We start from the raw sequence: 24,298 nt of genomic DNA, 5'->3' as shown, positions 1-24,298 counted from the left end.
CGTACTCCTAGGTCTCGACCTTTTGTCTCTCTTATCTTTCTATTGCTCTGTCATACTCACCAAACGATAATCTGAAATAGATCATGTTTTTATTTCTCCACGAAATAGGATAAACGGGGGAAACAAATCAACATCAAAATTAGAAAAGCGAACAAAAAGACAAGGCCGGACATATGGCGCTCCTTCCTTCAGTCAAAGCCGGATACAGTACTCACGTAGGCAGGTGCGGATGCATGTGTAGGCAGACAGGCAGGCACCTTATCTCAAATAGAACTCTGGCACCTACTCAAGGTGACTCACGTCAATATACGGATCGAGAGGGAAAGGGAAAGCATAAATCGAGAATATCTCTAGATCATGCATCTCAAAACCAGGTTCCCAGACCACATTATACGCTTCATTGCAATATATCTCTCAACTCATCAGGTTTTTCCTTTTTGGCTGCTGTTTCTCTCACTACTACTCGCTACTGCTACTACTCACTAGATATCGTTGCAAGATGTGTGACAATGTGCTTTGCCAAAAGGAGAAAAAAATGCTGCGCCCCTTTCCCGATGCAAAGATGTTTGTGATTGTAAGAATGGCTGATTAAGGTTACACCATCCCATTATGTGAATCTGGATGTCCAGGCAATAAAATATTGGTGGCGATGCCAGGGGGTTAAACGGTAGAGGTAGACTCATGTCTTGACGGCGCAGGTGAATGCTCTTCGCGTGGAATAGGTAGCCATAGCAAGGTTAGCAGGGGCGGAAAAGGGTGACAAGGGTGGAAGCCCGGACAGGATAGCCGAGCTTCTTCATCATCTTCTGTTTCAACACCATCAGATTCAGGTGATTCCTTTCCTTCCTCTCATCTGAAATTTCTGTGTTTGTGTGTGTCTGCCAACATTCGTGATTTGTTTGTGTCATTACGCCCCCAGCACGTTGTCGCCTATCTCCCTCCTCAAAACTCGAGAGAAAACTTAGGCCCAGTCCCAGACTGTCTTCAAGAATTGTGCCATGTTGACACGCTTGGCCTTCATCTCCAACATCCACGGATGTTCCAGCATCCGCCACGGGGTCGCACGTCTGTTCGGCTCCTTTTCGAGACTGTCAAAGGTTAGTCAAACTGTATCAACAAGAAAATGTTTTGTTCCCGACAAATGGAGCGCGAGTTACTCACCAGCATTCTATGAAGTATTTGAAGTTGTCACTCCATCGTATGTCTTGTCCGTTAGGCAGGCCGACCTCGTCGCGCAGTTTCGGTATCTGTTGTGAGACAATGTATGTAAGCAGATCTATGATGCCGGCGCGAGGCTCCATCTCCGTTCCATCGGCAGGGAACGGGAAGCGATTTTGTGCGACCTCGAGCAAGGTCACACCCAAACTCCAGACATCACTCGTAATAGTGTAGCTTTGACCAGTTATTCTTTCGGGGGCCATGTAGTAGGATGTGCCGATAAAAGTGTTGGCGTCGCCTTTTGTGCCGAATTCGCCTGATACACCAAAGTCACACAGCTTGACTTCGCCTGACTTGGTAAGTAGGATATTGCTTGGCTTGATATCACGATGGATGATGCGATGGCTGTGCAAGTAGGTCAGGCCGTTGAGCACGCCTTCAGCAACCTTTCCTAAAACTTTCTCGCCAGTGCGACCGCCGAGCTTTTTCACTTCGCGGTACACAGAATCGAGCGATCCGCCCTCGCAATACTCCATGCTGATGCCAATGGTCCCGTGGGTGTCGTCGACAAAGGCACCATAATATCGGCATATGTGAGACGAGGCGCAGTTCTTGTTGAAGGACAATTCACGAACGATCTGCTTTTTGACATCAGGGTTGGGGTCGGTGGTGATGATCTTGAGAGCAAACACGGTCTTGCCGTCCCTCAATTTACATCTGTTGACGGCACCGCCAGCACCTTCGCCCAAGCTGCCGAGTTCGATGATCCTGTCTTCTTTCGCTGCCGCCTTCCAGCCAGCATCGTCTAGGTCCTCGACATCGAGCGGTCGGCCCTTTTCCAAACTCAATTTGTCCAGGTCTGGTAATATCATGTCTCTGCTGTCGCCGTCCAGGGCACCGCCGCCACTCAGTCCGCCAGCGGACGATGACGAGTATGCCGAAAGAGGATCTTGTGAGTTATTCGGGTTTCTCAACATCTCCGCGAAATTAAGGGCAGAGACGGAGGAGTTCGTCGAGGTGGAGTAATTCGCATTGTTGGTACCAAAGCTGTTGGATCTTGAATGTGCGCTGTCATCGCTACTACCACCTCCCCCGTTGCTACCAATGACGATGCCACCACTGCCCGGTTGGAGTCCATGTACTTGCAAGGGCGGTAATTTTACTCTTGCAGTTCCCTTTGTTTCCTGCGGGGTGCTGTGGCTGCCCATGGGTGTGGCTAGACTCAGCTTCGGAGGAGGGTTCCGGGGTATCTGAAGGGGTGGGACGGCATGCGACGAGGCGGGAGGGTTGACGGGCCGGACGTGTGGTGAAGGAGGTATGGCCAAGCCTAGCTTCGGTGTCCTCGAGCCTCCTTGATTCCTGCTGCCTGGAATAGGAGGTCGGAGAATGGGTGCAGGAGAAGACATCTCGAAAGATTCTGGCGGGGGTCGGAGAGGGGACGAGATGGTAGGCGGAGGAGTTGACGGTGCCTCCCGTTCGTCTGCCGCAGGGGGCATTTGTGAGGACGAAAGGGAGGAACGTTGACGCAGCTCGGAGACTTTCTGTATGGGAGTCGAATTGTGGAAGTCGGACGAAGCAGGGGAGAGGACAGTGACGAGGCGTTTTAGACCGAGTACCTGATACCGAGTATGACGAGGGCGTCGATTGAGAGGTCAAGTAGATGAGTTGCGATCGACGGGAAAGTGCTGGAACGTCGAGGCAGGTAATAAGAGAGAAAGAGAGAGAGAGAGAGAGAGAGAGAGAAAGGTGTGTACGAGGGCAAGAGGCTCGCTCAGTGATGACCTCGAAAAAGAGGAAAGGAGTATGAGCTGTCGAGTGATGTAGTAGATGAATGTTCCAGGGAAGTTTGGCCCAAGGTAGGTGACGGTTAAGCGCTGATAGGTGTGGAAGGCGCCAAACGCAGCCGCCGACGTGACTTAATGTATTGGTGATTGCACCAAGATTCAGGTAGAGAGCAGCGAATGCTCAGGTGGTGTCTGGCTCCCGCCGCAGCGTCTTACAATCACTGCTCACTCACATCTACCGGACCGAGTGCCCGATAGTTCCCTACACCCTCTTCACAATACGCAGAGCACTGGAGGACAAAGAGGACAGGCAGCTTCCAGGTTGGCGGGACGTCAATTGTTACGATTTGCCGTTTCGTACCAGCTCGGTGTCCGGATTGGTCCCCGAGAGGCTCGAAGACAACGTGCAAGCTGATGGGAGAAGACAGTGGCTGGTGCGGCGAGTCAGGCTGCTCACACTCTGTGCAATGGTAGAATCGGTACCGACGAGCACCGTGACTCCACTTCCTCACAGTATCGCACAATGACTTGCCGTAGCGTAAAAGGTATTGGACGATAGGGGCAACAGACACCACACACACTCGAGGCTGTCAAGGACCAAGAGCCACGTGCTTTCGAGTCTCGTGATGTAACAACGCGGGCGAGGCGGGGTCCTTGAGAGAGAAAGATTGTCCGCCTTGGGGGTCGGCGTTTGTTGTTTGCACGGAAAGATCGACTCAAAGCAAATGCAGTAGAGAAAGCATCGAGTCGCTCGGAGGATATAACAGAAGATCAATTATGGAAAAATAGGGCGAAGAAAAGGCAGCAGCCATGATTTCATCGACATGGTTTCTTATTCTCCATTGGAACTGGCGAGCATTATCATTCATGCCTGCTCAGGCACGGCTAAGGTACACAGTAGGAGGTAATCCCGCTCGGGTCATGAAACGAGTCTAGCCAAGTACACGCGTATGTCAGCAACGTCAGCTTGCGCATTTGCATCCACTGTGACCCTCCTTTTGTATGGTATGGATCGTGTGAGAATACGAAGAGGTACAGGACGCTGTGCCTTGCAAGAGCAAGACCACGGGTACTATATCACATGCTTCTCCAATCGGAATCTAACCGTGTATACAGTACCCAACGTGACCACGAGTTCGCTTGCGGAGATTTAGCATGCCTTGATGTGTTGCGAGCGCGTGGTAGGGCTGCTTGATGGATCGGCCAAGGCACCACTCACAGGTGCAGGCTCGTTGCGGAACAAGACACCTATCCAACGGTAAGGCAAAGTACAAGGTACTCGGACGGCATCAAGTGGTGACCCTTCATGCTTGACGCACCGCTCTTTGCACACCAAACGCTGCTCGCTGTCTGCGTAGAAACTCGGTGTACGGGGAAATTAGCATGACATGATACGTAATGCCACCAAGAGTCTTAGTCTCAGCCTAAGGGATTGCCTGAAATTGTACATTCTTCTTGTATGCAGAGCATCGCTATCAACCCAAACGGCATTCACCTTTTTGTCGCAACTTTCTTTCGTAAGTGCAGGTCATGGTAGGCAGATGTATGACAAAATTGTGTATCCTCGACCTCGACTTGACCCTGCAGCTGGCGGGATAATGTAGGGTACGCACACCGGCAGCTACGCTATTGCATAGATAGGTAGTTACAACTACCGATCCGCTGCCTTGGTAATCAGGTCACACATGCACAATTGCTTGGAAAACGACGGATGGTTTGATCATTCAGTGGTGTCATAAGCTTCTTGTACAGAAAATCCGGCACCACTCTACAGAGCATGCGCCTTGGTCAGCTTGGTCTTGAGAGAGTCCTTGCTGAGACCCTGGAGATCCGAGTTGCCTCCCAGGTGCTCCTTGCTGATGAAGATGTTGGGGACGCTGCGCTGGCCGGTCATCTCTTGCAGAGCGTCCTGGATGGCGGCACCGTCGTCTAAGCGAAACAGTTAGTCGATGGACAGACGAGGCGCACGGCAAAGAGCGTGACTGTTCTTACCGATCTGGTCAAGCTCGATGGAGTAGTACTTGGCATCGAGAGAGGACAACAGCTGCTTGGTGGCCTTGCAGTAAGGGCAGTATGACTTGGAGAAGACGGCGACTCCGTTGCTGTCGATGATATCTTGGGCCTTGGTCTTTGCGGCGGACATGGTTGCGGGACTCGAGGCTCGAGTGAAGAAGCTGCGTAGGAAGGAAATGGTGGGCGGTCTCTGGATGGAGAGTGTGGATTTGGTTGTGAGAGGGTAGCGTTGGTACAATGTGAGGACGTCTTTGTAATCGTGGGATCTGGACCAGGCGGCGTATCATCTTTGTCTTTTGGCGGGTGCAGGACAAGTACCTCGGATTTCGAGCGATGACGTGATGGCGAGGGCACCTATTAGCTCCCACCTACTCCAGCTGCCTTAGGATCTTGGGGACTGCGAGCAGAGAGTCGGGCACTTGTACAAGTATGGCAGTGCCAAGGCTCAGTCCCCGTCCAATGGTAAGGTAAGATACCTTGAGGTACCTTACATAAGGTACTTCGGCGTTCAAGCCTCGGCGGCTCTGCCTCCGAAGCTCCGGCAGTCACCTCGTCGACTGGTATTGTATGGCCAAGTGAAGGTAAGCAGTTCACCATCTTGACACAAGAAAACATCAATCTGAAAATCACAGATTGAATCAGCTCCACCATGTCTCGTCCAGCCATGCGTATGTTGTCGGCAAGACTACGCACCCTGCAAAGAAGCAAGACTCTGTTCTCGCCACTGGGAAACGTGCGCTCTGCATCGAGATACAGCCAACCTGGAGCACGACCAGCGCCTTCAGCACCCGCTCAGAAGTCGTCGTTCGAAGATCTGCCCTCGCCCGCCTCTGCCAATCCCGCCCTCGATGGGCTCGGAGAAGTCTCCCAGGACACGCTCGCAGCGCAGCGTGAGTTCGCGGCCCACAGAGCGCGCGCTCTCCAGCGCATGCGCTTCGCTGGAATTGGTCTTCTGCTGAGTGTAGCCGGTCTATCGCTCACAATCTACAACCTCGACCTGGACGACATCGAGAAGGCGGGAAAGAAGAACAAGATCCAGCTGGACGCTTCGTCGGACGCCAACGACAAGTTCCAGGGCCGGGATGTGCACGTCATCGGCGCCGGCGAGGACAAGAGAATCATCGCCGAGGGCGAGCAGGAGACGGAACTCGTGCAGACGGGGTCTGGCAGCGTGCCGTATTTCCCTCGCAGGATGTACCTTGTGTCGTCAAAGTCGACCTCTGAGACGTCGAGTCTCGTGCAGACCCTCCAGACCGAGGACGAATACACCCTTGTCGGTCTCGGCATTAGAACCGTCACTTTCTTGAGCATCGAGGTTAGCAACACCCCCATTGTATCTTCCATATCTCAAGCGAGCACATCACTGACTTGCCCTTTTCTTTCCAGGTCTACTGTTTCGGCATGTACGTGCGCACACAAGACATCGCAGCGCTACAATCGCGACTGATCCACCTCATCAACCCTGACGCCTCGACTCTCGTGCCCTCGGAAAAAGAACAACTCCGCCAGCGCCTCCTCGACCCAGCCCAAAGCATCGAGATCTGGGAAACGCTCCTACGAGAAGAAGGCATCCGCAGCGTGTGGCGCATCGTGCCCTCGAAGAACACCGACTTCGCCCACCTGCGCGACGGCTGGATCAACGGCATCAAGCGCGCCACCGCCGAGGTCAAATCCTACATGAAGCCCCCCGCGCCGGGGCTGACAGAGTACGACGACGAGTCCTTCGGCGCAGCAGTCAAGTCGTTCAGGGATATCTTTACCGGTGGCGGTCGCGCGCCCAAGGGCTCTGTCATCCTGTTGCTGCGTGAGCCTGCTGGCGCTATGGAGGTGCTGTTCCATGACCCCAAGAAGAGCCAGGCTTTTGAGAGTATCGGCAAGACGCAGGATCCTAGGATCGGCAGGCTGATCTGGCTCGCGTATCTTGCTGGAAAGAGCGTGTCGTCCGAGTCGGCGAGGAAGGCTGTCGTCGATGGGTACGTTGGCTTCGCCGCCAGACCGCTGGGCACCGTTGAGACCATGGTGCGTTGAGACTTGGAAAGATCTGATGTTTGTCGGGGATTTCCCTCTGGGGCTTGGTAATACGGACCCAAAAATTTACGCCATGTGTATAAATAAATAAATGTGTATCAAATCTCTATGACTTGTCGAACATGGGACAAAAGACGCCGAAACTCCTCGCTGCCAGAACACACATATTTCAATCCAGCCACAGTCCCTCACCCATCAACCCGAGTCGCTTTACAGTCGAATATTGCCATTCGACGCATTACCACCAAACAATCGTCCGAAAAGCCCGGTATTGTCCGAATTGCCACTGCCACTGCCAGAGCTACCACCGCCGCTACTCCCTCCGCCTCTGCTGCTGTCACCGTTGTTGCCCAGCCACTTGGGCTTCTTGAACCCTTCTCCGATGTCTCTCAGCCAGGCTGGGCTGTCAGTTGTGTCGAAGGTGTTTTTGACTCGCTCGGAGAAGTCTTGGAAGAAGTAGCGATCGCCTACGTCGTGCTCTTCTTCTTCCCCAGAGGTTGGTCGTGCTGCCCCGTTGCCAATCACTCGGGTTCTCCTATTGTCGATCTCAGGGCGTGTAGGCTGGCCACTCTCTTGCCTGTCTTGTATCGAGTTTGTAGACGCCACAGAAAGCAGCCGCTCGTTCGCCGGTGCGAGGTTGAGTTGGGCCCCGTCGCTTTGCAGCTCTCTCTCGATCAGAGCACGACCCTCGCGCCATCCTCCAAGCCCGAAGCCCGTCGTGTTCTCGTCGTTGTCTTCCTCCAAGACCCCGAAACCGATGACGCTCTTGACCTTGCCGTATAGATCGAACAATGTAGCTAATACAGGTACGATGATGAGCATAGGGAAATAATCAGAGAACCCGCTCCACCATGGTGTCTTCTGAATCGAGCGGCCAAGGAATTTGTAGAAGGTCGTCCCCTCGTAGATCTCGGGTGGCATCATGGTGATGAAGTTGTAACTCAGCGGCACGGTCAATTTCGCAACCTGCGTGCTGTACCAGCATGCGCTCTCGGGGTATGTTTGACGGCGGACCAGCGCTCTGTTGCCCCATCCCTTGAATTCCGACACGGAGAACAAAGCTGCAGTGCACATGTAGAGCAACCAAAGTGCGGCAATCATCTGTCCTGCGAATCCGATCTGTCCTCTGGCACTGTCAGGATGGTGGACCACACTCAGCCCCACCACAGACAGCTTTGGGTCTCCCAACTTGTGAACGAACTCAGACCAGAGGAGAAGAATGGAAAGCACGGCTAGAACTACAGCCACTGCGTAGCGGGCGAATGGTATGGCATGAGCATGTAGATGATAGCGTATAGCGGGCGTCAGGATGTTCAGTCGTGAGTGGCTTTTGGAGAACTCCAGACGGTGGGTCGAAGCGGCATCTAGGATAGTCTGTAATCTCGCTGCTTTTTGAACTAGGGCGTCCCATTCCGAGATGAAACGCGCTTTCTTGTGCCGCGCACGTTTGACTTTGCGAGATACTTCCGCCATGAAGCGATCGGTGACAACAGCAGGTGCAGCAGTAGCTGGCCTGAGGGAAGCGGTACGCGATTCTGGCAGCGCGGATGTCTCATACAACTCATCAACCCACTCCTGCATATCTCTTTTCATGCCAGGCTTCCGGCGCAAAGCCATGATCTGACCTTCGATCTCAGCCAGCTCTTCAATGGCTTCTTGGAGCCTCTCGTGAACCCGAGGCGCTTGCGTCTGAAGTCGTCTGAGTCGCCCGCTCACGCTGGAATTTCTTATGAGGCTCCTCGGCAGTGCCACCAATCCGTGTCCCATAAGGTAAATGGCCAGAACAAGGCCCCAGACGTATGCCAGAGTCATGATGGCGGATTTGACGTTGCCAGCATTAAATCCGGACTGAATGAAGAAGTACACGAGGGCGATTGTTCCAGTGCCCAGCACAATCAACTGATATCGGGCGTTGGTCCTCAAGGAATATGTCATCCGGTCTTTGGGTTCTCTATAGCCCGAATCCATGTAGTCGCCTAGAAGCGGCAGTATGATCCTAAGAAAAGCGTAAGTATTTACACGCAATACTATGCACTAAATTGATAATCGGGGCCATACCATGTCAGGAAAAACGTCAGCCAGTAAGCTATCCTCCACGAAACAAGCATTACGCGATCCGGAAGCCATATTCCTCGCGAGCTCTCTGTGTCAGTGCCTGAAGAAGAAGCGAGATCTATCGGAACAAGCAAGACTATGCTACTCGGTAACGAAAGTGCAAGGAAGACCGGTACGAGAAGGTATGCTGGCGTCAAGCGCACTCGCAGATACTGGCGCAGCACAAGGAGTACCAATATGCAAATAGCGACCAAAGCAAAAACAGCCGCCACATCCGACGACACAGAAGACGATGCCATGATGATGTGTAGATTTACGTATGCCTCCAACAAGCCTGATCATACAGCAAACATGACTGACGAGAGGTTCTGATGGATGCAGATGGCCACGCGACAAAAGAAGATGTGCTTTGATCAGAGATGATGTGGAAGCAACTTAGGCAGACAGGCAGTGTATCACATGAATTAAGGATAAGATAAGGTCACGGAATGCACATGTCATGCAGGCGTAGGGAGGATTTGGGCAAGATCAGGTACCCGCGTATCGGCCCGCCCTGAGGCTTTGCTCCGATGCTTTCCTGATCGGCAAGGGATTGCCTCGTCAAATGCAACTGCATGCCATCAACAAATAGTCAGTCCATGGTACACACATCAGCCAACTATGCTCTGACGACCATTCTGCCTGTGTCAGAGTGGTGTGTTGGCTTGTCGGATATTCCATGTCTTGTAGATGACCGATTTCAGAACGCATGTAGGGAACAAAGAGGGCCTCTGGATGCTACATCACATCCACAATATGAAACCATACTTGTATAACCATTCTATGAAGCTCGCTTCAGCAAAATAACCTTAAGAACAAGACCATCTCCACGTGTCACGTAAAGGCGCATGCGTAAGCCTCGCCGTACATGTCGCAATAGCCCCGAAATGAGGGCGAACAAGGCGGCGCTTACGGTTCATTTCTCAGATTCCGACAACACAATCAAACACAGGAAAGCGGCGGTCAAAGCAAAAAGATATTCAAGTTTTTAACACTTCGAAATTCAGATGTACAGTTATATGAGCATAATACAAAATGCTTGTACGCCGAGCTTTTCGCTCTTCGCCACACCATGCTGAAGTCTCCGGATCCCCCGGGATATAACGTGAAGAGAAATCCGCGCCCACTACGCAGAGATGGCCTTAAACCGAAAATGAAATACGCGCTGAACCGTCATAGCAAATCAATCCATTCAAATTATCTGTAATGGATGCGCTTAGAGGAGAAGGGCAGCGACGGCACCGACACCAGCAAGAGCCATGCAGGCGTTGAGCTGGCTGGCAGCACCGGTGTACGACGAAGGGTAAGCACCAGCACCGCTGCCTGAAGGAGAGGCACCAGAAGCAGTGGGGCCAGCAGGGGTGGTACCGTTGGAGGCAATGGGGTAAGGAGCAACGGGGCTGACGAGGGCGGAAGAAGAGGCAGCGGCAGTGGAGGCGACAGGAGCGACGGGGACGACGGTGGTACCGACAACGGAGCTGACCATGCTGGTTCTGGCGGGGCAGTTGGTGACATCAGGTGCGCAAGAGGTGATGGTCTGGACCTGTGTGGAGTAGAGGTAGATGGTGCTCTGGGCGGTCGCGGTCGAGTTGCCAGCGGAAGGGAAAGGAGCGGGGGCAGACTCGGCCGGAGGAGCAGGGGCGGGCGAGGTGGCAACAGGGGCAACCTCGGTGGAGGAGGTGACCTGAGCAGGGGTGGAGGGGGTGACGACAGCAGGAGCGCTGGTAGCCGAGTGCTGACGAGCAGGGCAGTTGGTGACCTCGGGACCGCAGGAGGTGATGGTGTCGACCTCAGTGGAGAGAGCGGTCAAAGTGACAGCGGGGACAGCAGCGGCCTTGAGCTCAGGTTAGCCTCTGATCAAAAAGGTATGTGAACTCTTCTGGAACAAACTTACAAGGCCGGCGAAGAGGGCGGAAGCGGCAATAGCGAAACGCATCTTGATTATTGTAGTGTTGTTGGTTTTGACTTGATAAAAAGGGTGGAAATAGAAAGGGTATTTGGTTGGAAGTTGGGTTTAAGGAATGATTTTCTTGTTTGTTGGCTCGAAAGAGTGGACGACCGAAGTCAAAAATTAATAACTGTACTAGAGAGTGTGTGTTGTGAGTGAGTAAAGGAAAGTGTGATAGACTGGAGCTGGACGGGTTTTATGCCAGGTGACTGGATGATCATTGCGCAGGGCGGAAATTGGACTCTGTCCATCGATATCCCCTAGCAAGGCCTACTGCACCCTCAAGACCTCCCCAGCGCCTCAATTGCCCACGGGCCTCCCCATTCCTCTTCGGCGGCACGTGTCATTCAAATGAGCTGCCTCCAATCCTTGTCATGATCATGTACCTGACACGATGACCTGCTTTTGATTCACAGATCACTGCAGCTACTGACCGACTTTTTTCCACTTCCAGAAGCGCCGAGAGGGGGGCATCATACCTTTGCTCGTCACTCTCACTTAGCACTGGACGATGGCGAATCTTACTTGCATCATGGCTCGCATCGAAGCCATCTGGGATCTGAATAGGCGAGACGCGTGTACTGCTACTATATGCAGAAAGCTTCACTCCAATGGTTGGCTGAAGGGCGTCGCTTAGCGCAGGCAATCTTAATCTCCGCAGAGCGCCGTCTCTAGAGCACATACCAGCTCTTGTTCAGTCCCCAATCTGGGGCTCAGGCACAGATGCTGTGTGTTACTGCACTGTACATCCATCCATGGGTTGTTATCTTGGTTGAGGAACGAGAGACTTTAGCTCTAACAGCAATGTGCTGTAGTCTGGTTGGCTATACTTTACCCCGTAGTAATGTCAACAGCCCATTCAGGCCATATCTCGAAGGGTGTATCAGACAAACACGATGGGTTCCTATAATAGTCCGAGATATTCAGGAGATTCGCTCGAACAAGACGTCCATAGTCGAGACTGCTCGAAGAAGTGCGGCAGAATACCTTAATCGTACCGTGACCCTAGTCAGTTGAGGTCGTCCTAAGGTACCCTCAGCCACCACGCGACCAGCCGTTGGATAGAAAGATCTGGCATATATGCCGCCTTTATCCATAATCTACCTGCTGTTGATACAAACGCTTATAATGCAAGGCCGGTTCACCAGTCGTTCCATTCAGTCGTTCATCAATCGTCCGGCGTTGCGCGACCTACGCAAGGAAGATCAGAGAACAACTGAACTGCATGATCAGCAGCCGTAGCAAATCAAGCCCACGGAGCTCTGAGTCCATCATGGCAATGTCAAGTTGTTCTGCAGTGAAACAGATAGATCAAAGAAGAAACATGTGCTCATGTTGTTACTCTCCGTTTTCACTACCTATGTAAATCGAATACAAGCCATTTCCCTGTGTGCCGCGCTCACTTACAGAGAGTTGAGCTCGTGAGAGTGTATCTCTACCGCCGCGATTAAAGGGGAAATATTTACACCAATGATCAACGAGCTCTCCCAACTAGTTGAGAGGCTATCTGATAAACCCCTCCAAAGACTCTCCGATGGACTGTTGCAAGTGTTTGTTTGAATATTGCATTCCATATTATTTGTTCGACGTTGGATAAATAAATGTTTACCCCTTGGACCCTACGACTCGTGTGCAATTTAACCTTAAAACAACACAAGTAGTGCCGAGTTTGACAATGTTATCGAGGCTCGGTGTTTTATCACTTACAAGCACTATACTTTCACGTTCCGATGTCGAGATTTGAATTACAATACGCGTACAGTACCCATCATACGAACCGTATCGATAGAGACTTGCGTTGATGCCTGGATTTCTTGTTTATGCAATATAATTCATGTCAGGGAATGCTCTTTCCAGACATATTCCTTCAAGCAATAAGATCAACAAAAATAGTTCCATGCCTCCAGCGAGTTGTAGACGACAGTACAAACAATTGGCCACGTGCGGATGGAACGAGCCTCGCCGGAAACTCTTCGTCTCTAATTAATGTTTTTTATTTTTGCGAAAGAAGGGGCAGGAAGTCGTTGTGTATTGAAAACATGTCACACCATAACATTTGCCAAGCAGCATATTGAGACCGATAAGCTCATATGGTGCTCTCTATAACCAGGTCCATTTCAGTTCAATCTGCATGAATTTATGGCCAGTTCTTCTACGTTTCCATGGAGTCGGTGTATCCTTTCGCTGCCGCAGAGCTGAAGAACCTGACGTCCGGGTCGTCGTCATCCATGAGCTTCTCGAGATTCGGCATGACTTGTGTCTTCATGAGCTCCTCACCCTTGGCGCAGCCCTTGCCAGTTATGCCTTCCTTCTCAAGGGAGAACACGGTTTCTTTCTCGTCCGGTAGACGCTTGAGGACGTCGACTAGTACAGCGTACGATTTGGCAACATTGAATCTGATGTTGGGAATCTGATCCGACACCAGATTCGATAGGATCGGGAAGATGGACTCTTCAATGACTGGAAGAGAGAGGGCTGGTGCAAGTGTCTTGAAAAAGAGGTTAGTTAAGTATACACAAGTAGCCAAGATGCATGGCAAACACATACCGATACAGCAAAACACGTCGTCATTCGGTATAGGTAGTTGGGATGGGCACCCATAGCGACGACCTTGGGCACGATCTGTTCGTTCGCCCACTTGACGCCGAATACCTCTGTGAGCTTCTTGAGGTTTTGCGTGCTAGCTTCTCTGATGCTGAAAACGGTGTCTCCCAACCATGACATGCAGAGACTAGATAGCTTCTCATCGAAGAAGTCCACGCCCAGCTGGGATGCGAGGAGCGGAATGTGCTGGATGATGGCCAACCTCACACGCCATTGCTTATCTTCGGCAAGTTGCACGATAGCAGGAAGGAGACTTTGAGAGAGAAGTTCAATGCCAATGACTGTTATTCAATCGTCAGCATATGTTTGTAGCGCGCGGTCCGGTAGCATTACCATTGTTGACCAGCTCAAGTTTTGATATAATGTTGAGGCGGACCTCGGGGAAGTCGTCCTTGAGCATTTGCAAGAACATGGGCAGGAGATGCTCGGTGGTCCTGATAGTTGTGTCAGTGAGATTCGTGGGACCACAAATATGGCTCAACCCACTCTTGCTTGCCCAAAATAGGTGCCAGTCCACTAATCTGGTTGCCGAGGGATGCTCGCACTTGCTGCGAGGTATCGGATACAAGGTCTTCGACAGCGGGCATGATTTCATTGAGAAGGGCATCTCGCTCGACGAGCGCGCAAAAGCCTGGAGAGAAAGGGTCAGTGTCTCAGATCGATGTATTCTTGACTCGATACAGTACTAACCAGGAATCTGTCCAGCAATCGCGGTGCGGACTTCGGCCTCGGTGTCCTTAAGCAGTTTGATAAAAGCGGGAACGAGGTCACGTCCAATGACCTCCTCGTCAACGGCTTTGGCAATCTGTGAATGATCAGCAAGGTATTCCAGGCGGACAACATCCCTGGTAAGTTGTGCGCGTTACCTTCTCGAACTTGTCTGCGACCATGTAGCGCACTCTCCAGCTCTTGTCCTCGAAAAGGGTTCTGAGCGCAACGAGAAGCATGCCGTGGCTTGCCTGCTGCTCCTTGGGAACGACCTCTGCACTGGCGACAAGGACCTCAACAGTCAGGAGTCTGACACTGTCCTGATCGTCGCTGGCAAGATGCTGGAAGAGAGGAATCATCTCTGTAATGACGAGTTCTGGTGTCATGACGCGAAGGAACTTGGCCAGATTGATGGCGGCCTGTCTGCGGACCATCGGGGTATCATCATGCACAAGTGCGGTAAAGCCGTGGCGCAAGCTCTCTTGCGAAGAAGGAATTGCCTTTGTGTAAGCGACCTTGTAGATGCCCGTAGCGGAAATTTTGGCGGTGAACCAGTCGGCTTTGGAGAGGCGAGTGATGAGAGGAATGAAGTACTGCTCGACCTGATCTTGCGATAATTGCTCGCAGATCTTGTTCAGAGATTCGACAGCCTATGCGGTGGAATGTTAGTGTTTCTGAAGCATCAACATGCCAGCGAGAGGGCTGCATTGCGAGCAAAGGAGTTACGCACTTTGTCTCGGACAAGCAATTCCTCGATAGCAGCCAGATTCTCCAGCGGAGATAGAAGGACGTGGGCGTATTCTGGACCGCCAACGTACTCAACAAAACCACCAAGCTCTTCGCTCAAGGCGGTGAGCACCTCATCCTCGTCCTCGACAGACTCTGCAGCCGGGTCAGTATGGTGGGGGTCAAGCAGCGAAAGCAGCAAGTCGTGTGACGTGCTCACGTACCATCAAGGAAAGGTATGAGCTCCTCTCTCGTGCGCTCTGGGCCGAGGGCAAGGGCGATGGTAGACAGACGGCGGATTGCATTGAGTCTGAGCAACACATCGTCATGCTGCACACTCTTGTTTTAGTATATGGGCAGTGACAGGGAAATGTACAGGGCGAGACTGTCTGGAGAGGAGAAGGGGCGTTGCAGTCAAGCGAACGAACCTTTAGCTCGTCAATGAGGACGGCAATGGGGTACAGCTCATCGCTCTGTTGCGCTTCCATAATGGGCTATGACGAAAGGGCAAGGGGGCGGAAAGGAGTGTGGTGGCCGGTGAGCAGCCCGTTCTGCAGCGGGAATGGTCGATGTTATGGTAAGGGCGAAAAGTAATTCCGCGGTAATGTCTGGGGTTGCTGGGTCGGATGGTGATCCAAACTGGCCGGGAAGGTTCTGGTGGGAGGTGGTGGGAGGTGGTGGTCGAGAGCAATCGAGGGAGAGTCGCGACGCCAATGGCTGGATACAAAAATTAGTCCCGGAATCGGCAATGCGATGTAGCACTGTCAGAGGAGACAAGTCGATAGAGCAGGTAGCGCGGGCTGTGGTACGGTGGTGAGGTAAGAGGTGCGATGTATATCAGGCAAGGTAGTGCAGTGTAGCTTGCACTCTGCGTTGCGTGGGGCGTAGAGGCTGGCCCGTAGATTCAGGTGCAATTGACTTGACACTTGACGACGACGGACGGAGCCACAAGGGAGCCACAAGCTCGAAGCAGCCCACGACTGCCAAGAGTATCAAGAACAGCACAGGTGCTTTAGGTGTGATGCTCAAAACAACAGCTCCAAATAGACACCCCTTCGAACCACAGCTCCACGTTCGGACGCCGGATCTGAACAGAACACAATTTGACTCACAAGGTCTAATGTCGAATTGACGAGTCAGAGTAGTGTCCGAAGGCGCGGTGGACGGCGATGACAACAGTCTGCGCTCACCAGAGGTGATGGAGATGATGGATTTGGCTGCGACAAGCTGAGGCTACAAGAACAGTCTGGTGCGAAGAGATGGAATCTTGGCGCTTGTACTCTGCTATCCTTACAGACAAAACACAGTGACAAAGTGGATGGAAATATCGAGGTAACAAGCAAGCGCAATGGTGTGTGGTCAGATCAGGTATCAAGATGGCTCTGACGTGGGCCTATGCAAACGTCTCGCCCGCACCGCAACCTCCAGCTTTCTGTGCATCATCAAAACAGCACAACAGGCAAGGTAGGGCTGACAAGGCATCGCCGCCAGGCATCCGTGCATCTGTGCGTATTTACAGGCAAGGCATAACACAGTCCGGGGAGGGCGGGTCAAAATAAGGCACACTTCCTGTGCATGACTTCTGGATGCCTGATGCTGGTGCTGGTGCTGCCTGACCATTACCTCTGACCCCCCTCCCCGTACCAGCAACTTTTGTAAGACAAGAGCAGAGCAAGAGCAGAGTAATAGAAAAGTCATGGATTAGTCCATCACTGTCCTGTCAGAACGGTCTTGCCTTGCACTTTGCATCCTGACGATTGGATCCGACTAGAAGTACATGTTTTAGCAAGTATTCACAGAAATATAATAAGCTCAGCTGTAATAAGGCATGTCATCGTCTTTGTGTCTCGAAATCTTGCCGCTCTTTTCCCCACTACTTCGGGAGTCACGACAATATTTGCCCCAACTTACTACGCAGCAAACACATAATTCATCTTTGCGGGACTCGCATCGCAACTGTAAAACAAGTCAATAAGTGCGAGACGTCTGCTTCAACATGCCTACCATCTCCGTAGACAAAGCTGAACTCTTCAAGGCCCTCGGTAGAGAGTGAGTACTCTGGCTGTCCCGCACATGAATGCGACTGCACATGCAACCATCCCTCAGCGCAGCGCCATGCAGTGTAGCCTCTGTACACATGCTGATCACTGTCTCTCAGTTTCACCACCGAGGAGTTTGACGAGCTATGTTTCGAGTTTGGTAAGACTGTCGAAAGAAGACAGCAATCTTGTTCTTGAAGTTCTGCTAATCACTTCCGTACAGGCATTGAGCTTGATGAAGATGTGATGCTTCCTACTCCTTCCTGTCTCCACCGTATTCTGTACTGATCCTCCCAAGACCACCGATTCTAAGAGACCCATCGTCGACGGAGTAGAAGAGCCCCCACAACTCAAAATCGAGATCCCCGCCAACAGGTACTGGCACGCCTTGTGACTCATTCGGCTCTCGTGCTTTCTTTCTGACCGGCAGCCAGATATGACATGCTCTGTTTCGAAGGCATTGCCCTGAACCTCAATGTCTTCCTCGGAAACACTCCGTTCCCCAAGTACCGCCTTGTGTCGCCTCCCAGTGGACAACTCGAGACGGTGACCATCAAGAAGGAGGTAAGCGATGACGACCAAATCTTGTGCCATGTGTTACACAAGCCAATGCTGTTCTCCAGACTTCTCAAATCCGGCCGTACTTCTCCTGCGCCATCTTGCGCAACATCAAGTTCACGAAGTCCCGATATGAGTCCTTCATCGCCCTGCAGGATAAGCTCCACCAGAACCTCGCCAGACAGCGCACCCTTGTCGCCATCGGCACTCATGACTTGGACACCATCAAGGGTCCCTTCACATATGAGGCTCTTCCCCCGCAAGACATCAAATTTGCTCCTTTGAACCAAACCAAGGAGATGAATGCTCAAGAGATGATGGAGTTCTACGAAAAGGACAAGCACCTGAGTCGCTACCTACACATCATTCGCGATTCGCCAGTCTACCCTGTAATCTACGACAGCGACAGAAACGTCTTGTCCATGCCGCCGATCATCAACTCGAATCGCTCGAAAATCACTCTCGACACTACCAACGTGCTCATCGACATTACCGCTACTGACAAGACTAAGCTTGAGGTTGTGAACCACATGATCGTCTCCATGTTCTCACAGTACTGCGCGGAGCCTTTCACCATCGAGCCCGTGAACATTGTCTCTGAGCACAACGGAGAATCCCGACAGACCCCGGATCTGAGCCCTCGCAGGACTCAGGCCGAAGTCAACTACATCAACTCGGTTTGCGGCCTCGAGCTCTCGCCGCAACAGATCTGTGACTTGCTGAAGAAGATGGGTCACAGCGCCGAGCCATCGTCAACAGCCGGTCTACTGGAAGTCGACATCCCCATCACTCGCGCTGATGTGCTGCACCAGGCAGATATCATGGAGGACGCCGCCATCGCCTATGGCTTCAACAACCTCGAGCGCCGCTTTGTCTCGGCGACTACCTCGGTCGGTGCTGCATTGCCCATCAACAAGTTGGCCGACATTGTGCGCTTGGAGTCGGCCATGGCTGGCTGGTCTGAGGTCATGCCTCTGATTCTTTGCTCGCATGATGAGAATTACGCCTGGTTGAACCGCAAGGATGACAACACTGCTGTGAGACTCCAGAACCCCAAGACTCAAGAGTACCAGATTGTGCGGACAAGTCTGCTTCCCGGTCTGCTCAAGACCGTGCGCGAGAACAAGCATCACAGTGTTCCCATGAAGATTTTCGAAGTCAGTGACGTCGGCCTCAAGGACGAGACGGCAGAGCGCAAGAGCAGAAACGAGAGGAGATTCGCCGCATGTTGGTACGGCAAGACGTCGGGCTTCGAGATTGTGCACGGCTTGTTGGACCGAGTCATGTTGATGCTGAAGAGCGCTTTCATCACCAAGGAGGACGGTCTCGCCAACTCGGAATTGAACGGATACTGGATCGAGGAGGTCGAGGGTAAGTTTTGCTTTGATCCCATCTCGTTCAGACACTCTTGCATCGGGATCCAGACCGCTGACACTGGTTTCTACAGACCCAACCTTCTTCACCGGCCACTCCGCAGCCGTCTATCTCAAGCTTGGAGGCAAGACGCAACGCATCGGCACCTTTGGAATCCTGCACCCCACTGTGCTCAAGAACTACGAGCTCCCATTCCCGGTGTCCGCACTTGGTGAGATTTCTTTTTGTTTTTGTACTTGACCTGTTCGAATTGATGCTGACTTTTTCTTACAGAGCTCCAACTCGAGCCTTTCTTGTAGAGACCATTCTTGTGGAGAGATTATGGTCATGAACGATAGCGCATAGGGGAAGTGGGCCAGATTGGTGTTGATGTGAGAAGAAAAAAAGGATAGATTACTTCCACCGTTGCGAATGACAAAAGTAGAAGAGAAGATGGGCGAAGACGGGACTATATAGAACATATACGACCAAGATGCTTTTCCTTCTCCCTAGCTGGCTACATGACACTCGAACAGAAGATGAGCTGAACATAGGATGAGGTAATGTGCACTGCGCTGGCCGTCCTCTACCCCACATTTTCTTATGGGTGCAATGTTCATGCTCCGTATAATCTGTGCCTACCCGCACCTTGGCCCTTGCCGCCATCGTATGTCGATTCAATAAATCCAATCCAAGCACTACCAACCACCAAGCACAGCACCGCCCATCATCCCAACATCATCATCACCATCATCACCATCGACCATCCCAAACCATGGCAAGCCAACCCTGCTCCCACTCCAACCCAAAAAATGCTCCTCCCACTAACACGCCCCTGCCCCCCCGCCCCTAGGCCGACAAACTCCGCACAACGCAGCAGCTCGAAGCGCTCCAGAACAAATACATCGGCACCGGGCACGCCGACACGACGAAATTCGAATGGACCTCAAACATCATGCGCGACAGCTACGCGTCGTACGTCGGCCACCCGCCGCTGCTCGAGTACATGACGCTCGCTACCGGCGAGACGAGTCGCGAGGAGATGAGGGTTAAGCTTATCGAGAGGATGGTTAGGCCTGTGGGCGCGCCGCCTGAGGTGAGATTGCGCTGTTGCTGTTGCTGTTGCTGTTGCTGTTGCTTTTGCTGTTTGGGATGCACGTGTGCTGATGCAGAGTCGCAGGTTCAAGATTGAGGGGTTTGGCTGTCGTCGCGCCACTTGAATAGAGAGAGACTCGTCGAGACTTGGGACTTGGCCGATGGGTGTCTGACAAGACATCTAATCGGGTTGTCCTGCAAGAATGCTTCCCTCCCCTGCGCGCTCACCGATGGCGCCCGTCGCCCTCTGGATCACTTGGGAAGTCAGATTCCCGTGTACGACATCGAGTTGATCTGAGGTTGGGCAGACACAAGAAATGCTTTGCTTGTTTGCTGTGGGCTGGAGCAATCTACAGGTCATGCGACAGATCAGGTCATCTATCAACAGAGACCAGGTACCGAGGTCAGACGCTACTCGCGAACCATCCGCCTCATGCGCGCGGTATCATCTACAGTGCTGCCACCGGTTCATCCGTGTGTATGTATGATGCATTGAATCTCAAACGCCGTCGCCATGCTTTAGTGTTGCCTCTGGTTGATCCACCCATGTATATATAACTTCTAATCGCTGTCGCTCGCGCTGCCAGCGCCCGCACCGTCATCGTCCTCTTCCACGGCGTCTGCGGTCGCCAGTAGCGTCAATTCTGCCTTTTGTAGATAGCTCCTGAGCTCCGTGTTGCGAGGGTCGACGAGGTCGATGGGTCGTAACTTGGCCTTGTTTCGTATCCTGCATAGTGCCGTCCAATCAGTCATGTTTCCCCAGTGCTTTTGCATGTCACAGAGAAGAGATGAACATACCTGGGATCACACCCTGCATCGACGAGTATATCCACAATCGCCTCGCCCTCCTTCCACTCATCCTTGCTCAGACTATTGACGTATCGCACCGCCTTATGCAAACAAGTGTCCCCGTCCCTCTTCTCCACATCATCGATCTCCACGCCCTCCTGGTCGAGCAGCATGTCCAGGACGTCGTATGCGCCATACTGCGCTCCGATGTGTAGCGCGCCGCAGCCCAGGGCGTCCGTGGCGGTGTTGAGGAACTTGGCCCGCTCTTCGCTGGACTTGTAGGATTCTAGGATCGAGGATAGCAGGTCCGTGTTGTTACGCCGGCATGCTTCGAGGAGGAGTTCGCGGTTGGATGCGCCCTGATTTTGTTTGTTTTGTTTAGTCTTTTTCTTTTTCTTTGCTGCTTTGGTTTTCTTGGGCCATGGAGTTGCGCAACGGAAAGAACGGGAAATTTCCTGACCTCTTCTGCCATGTTGCTGGTTCTCCTTTCTCGGTCCGGTCGGATCTCTCTTACAGCGAGGGGAGTGAGGGGGGGGGGGGGTGTGGGTCTTGTCGGAGTCGGGATGTACGTAGATCTGAGGCTGCGATTGCGAGAGGGGATACACAGGATTACCGATTGGATGTGACGGCAGAGAACAAGAAGATTGCAGAGTGGGAAATGGGGGAGAAAGAGTATATCTGGGTCAAGGGCATGGAGAGTAAGTAAGGTAGGCACAGTACCAACTACAGCGCGAAGGTACAGTTACGTGTGTGTAATTGTAGCCCTCCCGTCTTCAGTCATCGGCGGCGGCGGCAACCTTAAGGGAACCTGACTCTGATTCAGTCCTTACCTTATTCTCAGTCCGGTCCCTTAGGCATCCTCTAGGCACCTTAGGCATCTTGTGGTGTTGCCCATCGACAATGAGTCAGGACAGGCTCCCCCACTGCGTCTCACATGAGTCGTGCCCGTGTCGGGGTTTGCACTCTATCCTGCCACTAATTACTGATTGTTCCATCGCTTTATCGCTACGCCATATCTGTTGCATGTGAAAGTCGGTCATACAAATTTACTCTGGATTGCTGGCGCCAGTCTTCTGTGTAGTGTATTGTATTGCTTTTACCTTGTATCACCAGCAGACACAACCCTCTCGCCTGCGGAAGAGACCTACCACTCATTGAAAATGCTTCTCTGTACGCATATCCACCCCGCCGCTCCCCGTCCTCTGTCATGAAGAACATAAGAGACACAAAAAAGAGCTGACCGCCGTCGTCGCCATGCCCCAGTCTGTCCGAGTTGCGCAAACCTGCTCACCGTCACCCCGATCCCGGCCGACCATCTGCCCATGAACGAGCAGCACTTTGCAAATGTCAACCGCTTCGAATGTCGCACCTGTCCCTACCAGATGATCATCGACAAACGCTACTTTGAGCGCAAATCCATGAAGAGCAAGGAAGTCGAGGATGTTCTGGGAGGCGCAGATAGTTGGAAGAACGTGGATAAGACCGAGGGTGAGTTTTCGCATGAGTCTGTCGGCCTGCCAGCCTCGCTGCATGGCAGGCAGACATGGTCATGGTCTCGACACAACACATTTGCTGACTTTCTCTTTTCCCCTCCAGTGAATTGCAAGGAAGAGAAATGCGACAACCGATCCGCGTATTTCAGACAAGTACAGATTCGCAGTGCCGACGAACCTATGACCACTTTCTACAAGGTAAATCCACCATTCCAAGCCTTTCCCGTTCTTCTTCGTTGCGAAGAGCGTATACTTACTGGGATCTTTTAGTGTACTCTTTGCGCAGCCGAGTGGCGTGAGAACTAAAGCCTCTCAATCCTTGTCGCGCACCACCACTGCGACCACGACATAAAACAAATCAGGTTTCGACGGGGACAGCATGGCGTTCTGGTGGGACTCGTTTTCTTTTGCCGTTCATAAAGCCCAGCTTGAACCAGTGAAAGCCGTTTCTTTCGATTTTCTTTTGGCGCACTCCGAATAGATACCCCCCGCACATAGCGACTGGCCTCTTGGATTCTCATAAGCTTCTTTTCCATCAGGAACAGTGGAACCGTTGGATATAGAGAATAAACATCAACGCATTCCCAGTCTTTACAGCTCCACTCTGTATCTTCCAATGACTCCACCGTCACTGCATGCTGCAGGAGGCTTGATTCGTCCTGGGATCACCCTACCTCTCGCCCAGTCCAGCAGTGCTTGCCTGGTAGCCCTCTTCTGCCATCCGTTCCATCGTTCCAGGAATGAGAATATCCTTTCGAAATCTCTCCTGCTGCAGCAGCTCCAACGCGCGCAGGGTCGGACCAGGGTATCTTGGAATGTCACTCAGCCTTGATGGAGTAGATAGCAGGAGAAATGAGACTTACGATAAATATCTGATGTACTTTGGCTCGGCAAAGTACTGGAGGTATTTCAGATACTCAACGAATTGCGGATCGTCAAAGTGCTTCTTCGTGGCCAGCTCATTTAGATACAACGGGTTGGACAAGCATTGAACAAACTGCCGACGATTAGTTACCTTACCTTGGTTTTCGCATCAACACATGGCAAACGGGCGATGTGCACGTCAGAGCAGGTGTAAAGAAAAGAAAGAAAAAAAAAGGGTTACGCAAGCTCTTTTCGATTTGCAAACGATTCACCTACCTCAAGTTCTAGCTCGAACCTCGTGTACCCGCCATAATGTGCGTCAGCCATGGTTGGGTTCGACTCTGCGACGTGTGTGTACAAAGTGCAAGCACCTTCCGTAGCTGATCAGATAATCTCCACGCCGAGCCCAATATGCCACTAGAGTACTGATGATGCAAGGCGATCTCGACAAGACGTGGGCGCCGAGGGGTAGCGGAACCTTGAGAGGAAAAAGCCTTGATCGAAAGAGCGTCTGTTCGAAAAAGGGGACAAATCTTGCGGGCGCTGACGGCCCTCTGCTTCTCCCTAAAACTAGTACAGGTGGTAGGCCGGCCGTGAGTGATTTCGAATCACAGGGCTCAGGGTGACTTTTTGTGCTGTCTGCTTTGGTCTTTGCAAATGATTGACCGACCCCTGACTGACGGGAACAAGAGCCGTTCTTGAGGCTTACGGCAGCGGAGTGGCGGCAGCTGAATGGGAAGACTGCCTATTAAGATTTGGCAATACGGTACGCAGCATGGACACTAAAGATGTAGACTCATACGCCCGCACAAAGACACAAGAGAAGAGTGAACCTTAATGGGTTCCCACTCGGACGTTGCTATCGGTACCTCGACTAGGTACGCAGCTGAGACAGACTATTATACGACAAACCGTACAGTACGCGTCGTCGACCCTCGTGCTTGCCTTTTCAGCTGCCAGCCACCACCTAAAAATCGGATTTTGGCTGCTTGCCCGTGTTGATATTATCATAAAAACCCCACTTCATTCCCGGCAAAGAGTATC

At 52.2% G+C, this 24,298-nt stretch overlaps 11 protein-coding genes across 11 annotated transcripts; 4 read left to right on the top strand and 7 right to left on the bottom strand.

Annotated features, from left to right (window-relative positions):
• Nucleotides 1-961: 961 nt before the first annotated feature.
• On the bottom strand, nt 962-2,564 carry AAFC00_004723 (uncharacterized protein; the record flags this gene model as incomplete). Its single annotated transcript, XM_069344410.1, has 2 exons — nt 962-1,088; nt 1,162-2,564. The coding sequence occupies 2 exons, from the start codon at nt 2,562-2,564 to the stop codon at nt 962-964; spliced, it is 1,530 nt and encodes a 509-aa protein (XP_069196829.1).
• A 2,146-nt stretch (nt 2,565-4,710) lies between these two features.
• On the bottom strand, nt 4,711-5,085 carry AAFC00_004722 (uncharacterized protein; the record flags this gene model as incomplete). The annotated part of the gene is made up of 2 exons (XM_069344409.1): nt 4,711-4,871; nt 4,935-5,085. The coding sequence occupies 2 exons, from the start codon at nt 5,083-5,085 to the stop codon at nt 4,711-4,713; spliced, it is 312 nt and encodes a 103-aa protein (XP_069196828.1).
• Nucleotides 5,086-5,604: 519 nt separating this feature from the next.
• Nucleotides 5,605-6,983, top strand: AAFC00_004721 (uncharacterized protein; the record flags this gene model as incomplete). Its single annotated transcript, XM_069344408.1, has 2 exons — nt 5,605-6,270; nt 6,342-6,983. 2 exons carry the CDS (start codon nt 5,605-5,607, stop codon nt 6,981-6,983), a joined length of 1,308 nt encoding a protein of 435 aa, XP_069196827.1.
• Nucleotides 6,984-7,193: 210 nt separating this feature from the next.
• Nucleotides 7,194-9,337, bottom strand: AAFC00_004720 (uncharacterized protein; the record flags this gene model as incomplete). Its single annotated transcript, XM_069344407.1, has 2 exons — nt 7,194-8,979; nt 9,042-9,337. 2 exons carry the CDS (start codon nt 9,335-9,337, stop codon nt 7,194-7,196), a joined length of 2,082 nt encoding a protein of 693 aa, XP_069196826.1.
• A 956-nt stretch (nt 9,338-10,293) lies between these two features.
• On the bottom strand, nt 10,294-11,013 carry AAFC00_004719 (uncharacterized protein; the record flags this gene model as incomplete). The annotated part of the gene is made up of 2 exons (XM_069344406.1): nt 10,294-10,911; nt 10,972-11,013. 2 exons carry the CDS (start codon nt 11,011-11,013, stop codon nt 10,294-10,296), a joined length of 660 nt encoding a protein of 219 aa, XP_069196825.1.
• Nucleotides 11,014-13,177: 2,164 nt separating this feature from the next.
• AAFC00_004718 (uncharacterized protein) lies at nt 13,178-15,551 on the bottom strand (the record flags this gene model as incomplete). Its single annotated transcript, XM_069344404.1, has 9 exons — nt 13,178-13,513; nt 13,573-13,910; nt 13,963-14,063; nt 14,116-14,260; nt 14,320-14,434; nt 14,496-14,987; nt 15,068-15,219; nt 15,288-15,393; nt 15,492-15,551. 9 exons carry the CDS (start codon nt 15,549-15,551, stop codon nt 13,178-13,180), a joined length of 1,845 nt encoding a protein of 614 aa, XP_069196824.1.
• Nucleotides 15,552-17,059: 1,508 nt separating this feature from the next.
• On the top strand, nt 17,060-19,333 carry AAFC00_004717 (uncharacterized protein; the record flags this gene model as incomplete). Its single annotated transcript, XM_069344403.1, has 8 exons — nt 17,060-17,112; nt 17,222-17,262; nt 17,326-17,345; nt 17,401-17,477; nt 17,537-17,666; nt 17,726-19,031; nt 19,108-19,245; nt 19,308-19,333. 8 exons carry the CDS (start codon nt 17,060-17,062, stop codon nt 19,331-19,333), a joined length of 1,791 nt encoding a protein of 596 aa, XP_069196823.1.
• A 455-nt stretch (nt 19,334-19,788) lies between these two features.
• AAFC00_004716 (uncharacterized protein) lies at nt 19,789-20,205 on the top strand (the record flags this gene model as incomplete). The annotated part of the gene is made up of 3 exons (XM_069344402.1): nt 19,789-19,791; nt 19,867-20,109; nt 20,194-20,205. The coding sequence occupies 3 exons, from the start codon at nt 19,789-19,791 to the stop codon at nt 20,203-20,205; spliced, it is 258 nt and encodes an 85-aa protein (XP_069196822.1).
• A 464-nt stretch (nt 20,206-20,669) lies between these two features.
• Nucleotides 20,670-21,369, bottom strand: AAFC00_004715 (uncharacterized protein; the record flags this gene model as incomplete). Its single annotated transcript, XM_069344401.1, has 3 exons — nt 20,670-20,835; nt 20,907-21,256; nt 21,358-21,369. The coding sequence occupies 3 exons, from the start codon at nt 21,367-21,369 to the stop codon at nt 20,670-20,672; spliced, it is 528 nt and encodes a 175-aa protein (XP_069196821.1).
• Nucleotides 21,370-22,057: 688 nt separating this feature from the next.
• AAFC00_004714 (uncharacterized protein) lies at nt 22,058-22,696 on the top strand (the record flags this gene model as incomplete). The annotated part of the gene is made up of 4 exons (XM_069344400.1): nt 22,058-22,067; nt 22,161-22,385; nt 22,494-22,588; nt 22,661-22,696. The coding sequence occupies 4 exons, from the start codon at nt 22,058-22,060 to the stop codon at nt 22,694-22,696; spliced, it is 366 nt and encodes a 121-aa protein (XP_069196820.1).
• Nucleotides 22,697-23,060: 364 nt separating this feature from the next.
• AAFC00_004713 (uncharacterized protein) lies at nt 23,061-23,581 on the bottom strand (the record flags this gene model as incomplete). Its single annotated transcript, XM_069344399.1, has 3 exons — nt 23,061-23,199; nt 23,254-23,387; nt 23,531-23,581. The coding sequence occupies 3 exons, from the start codon at nt 23,579-23,581 to the stop codon at nt 23,061-23,063; spliced, it is 324 nt and encodes a 107-aa protein (XP_069196819.1).
• Between the last annotated feature and the right edge of the window lie 717 nt (nt 23,582-24,298).

The sequence above is a fragment of the Neodothiora populina genome (genome assembly GCF_041146345.1).
Source record: "Neodothiora populina strain CPC 39397 chromosome Unknown canker_contig_3, whole genome shotgun sequence".
NCBI classification, from domain to species: domain Eukaryota; kingdom Fungi; phylum Ascomycota; class Dothideomycetes; order Dothideales; family Dothioraceae; genus Neodothiora; species Neodothiora populina.
The sequence above is the reverse complement of the archived record's forward strand: the minus strand, read 5'-3'. Positions and strand labels throughout refer to the sequence as shown.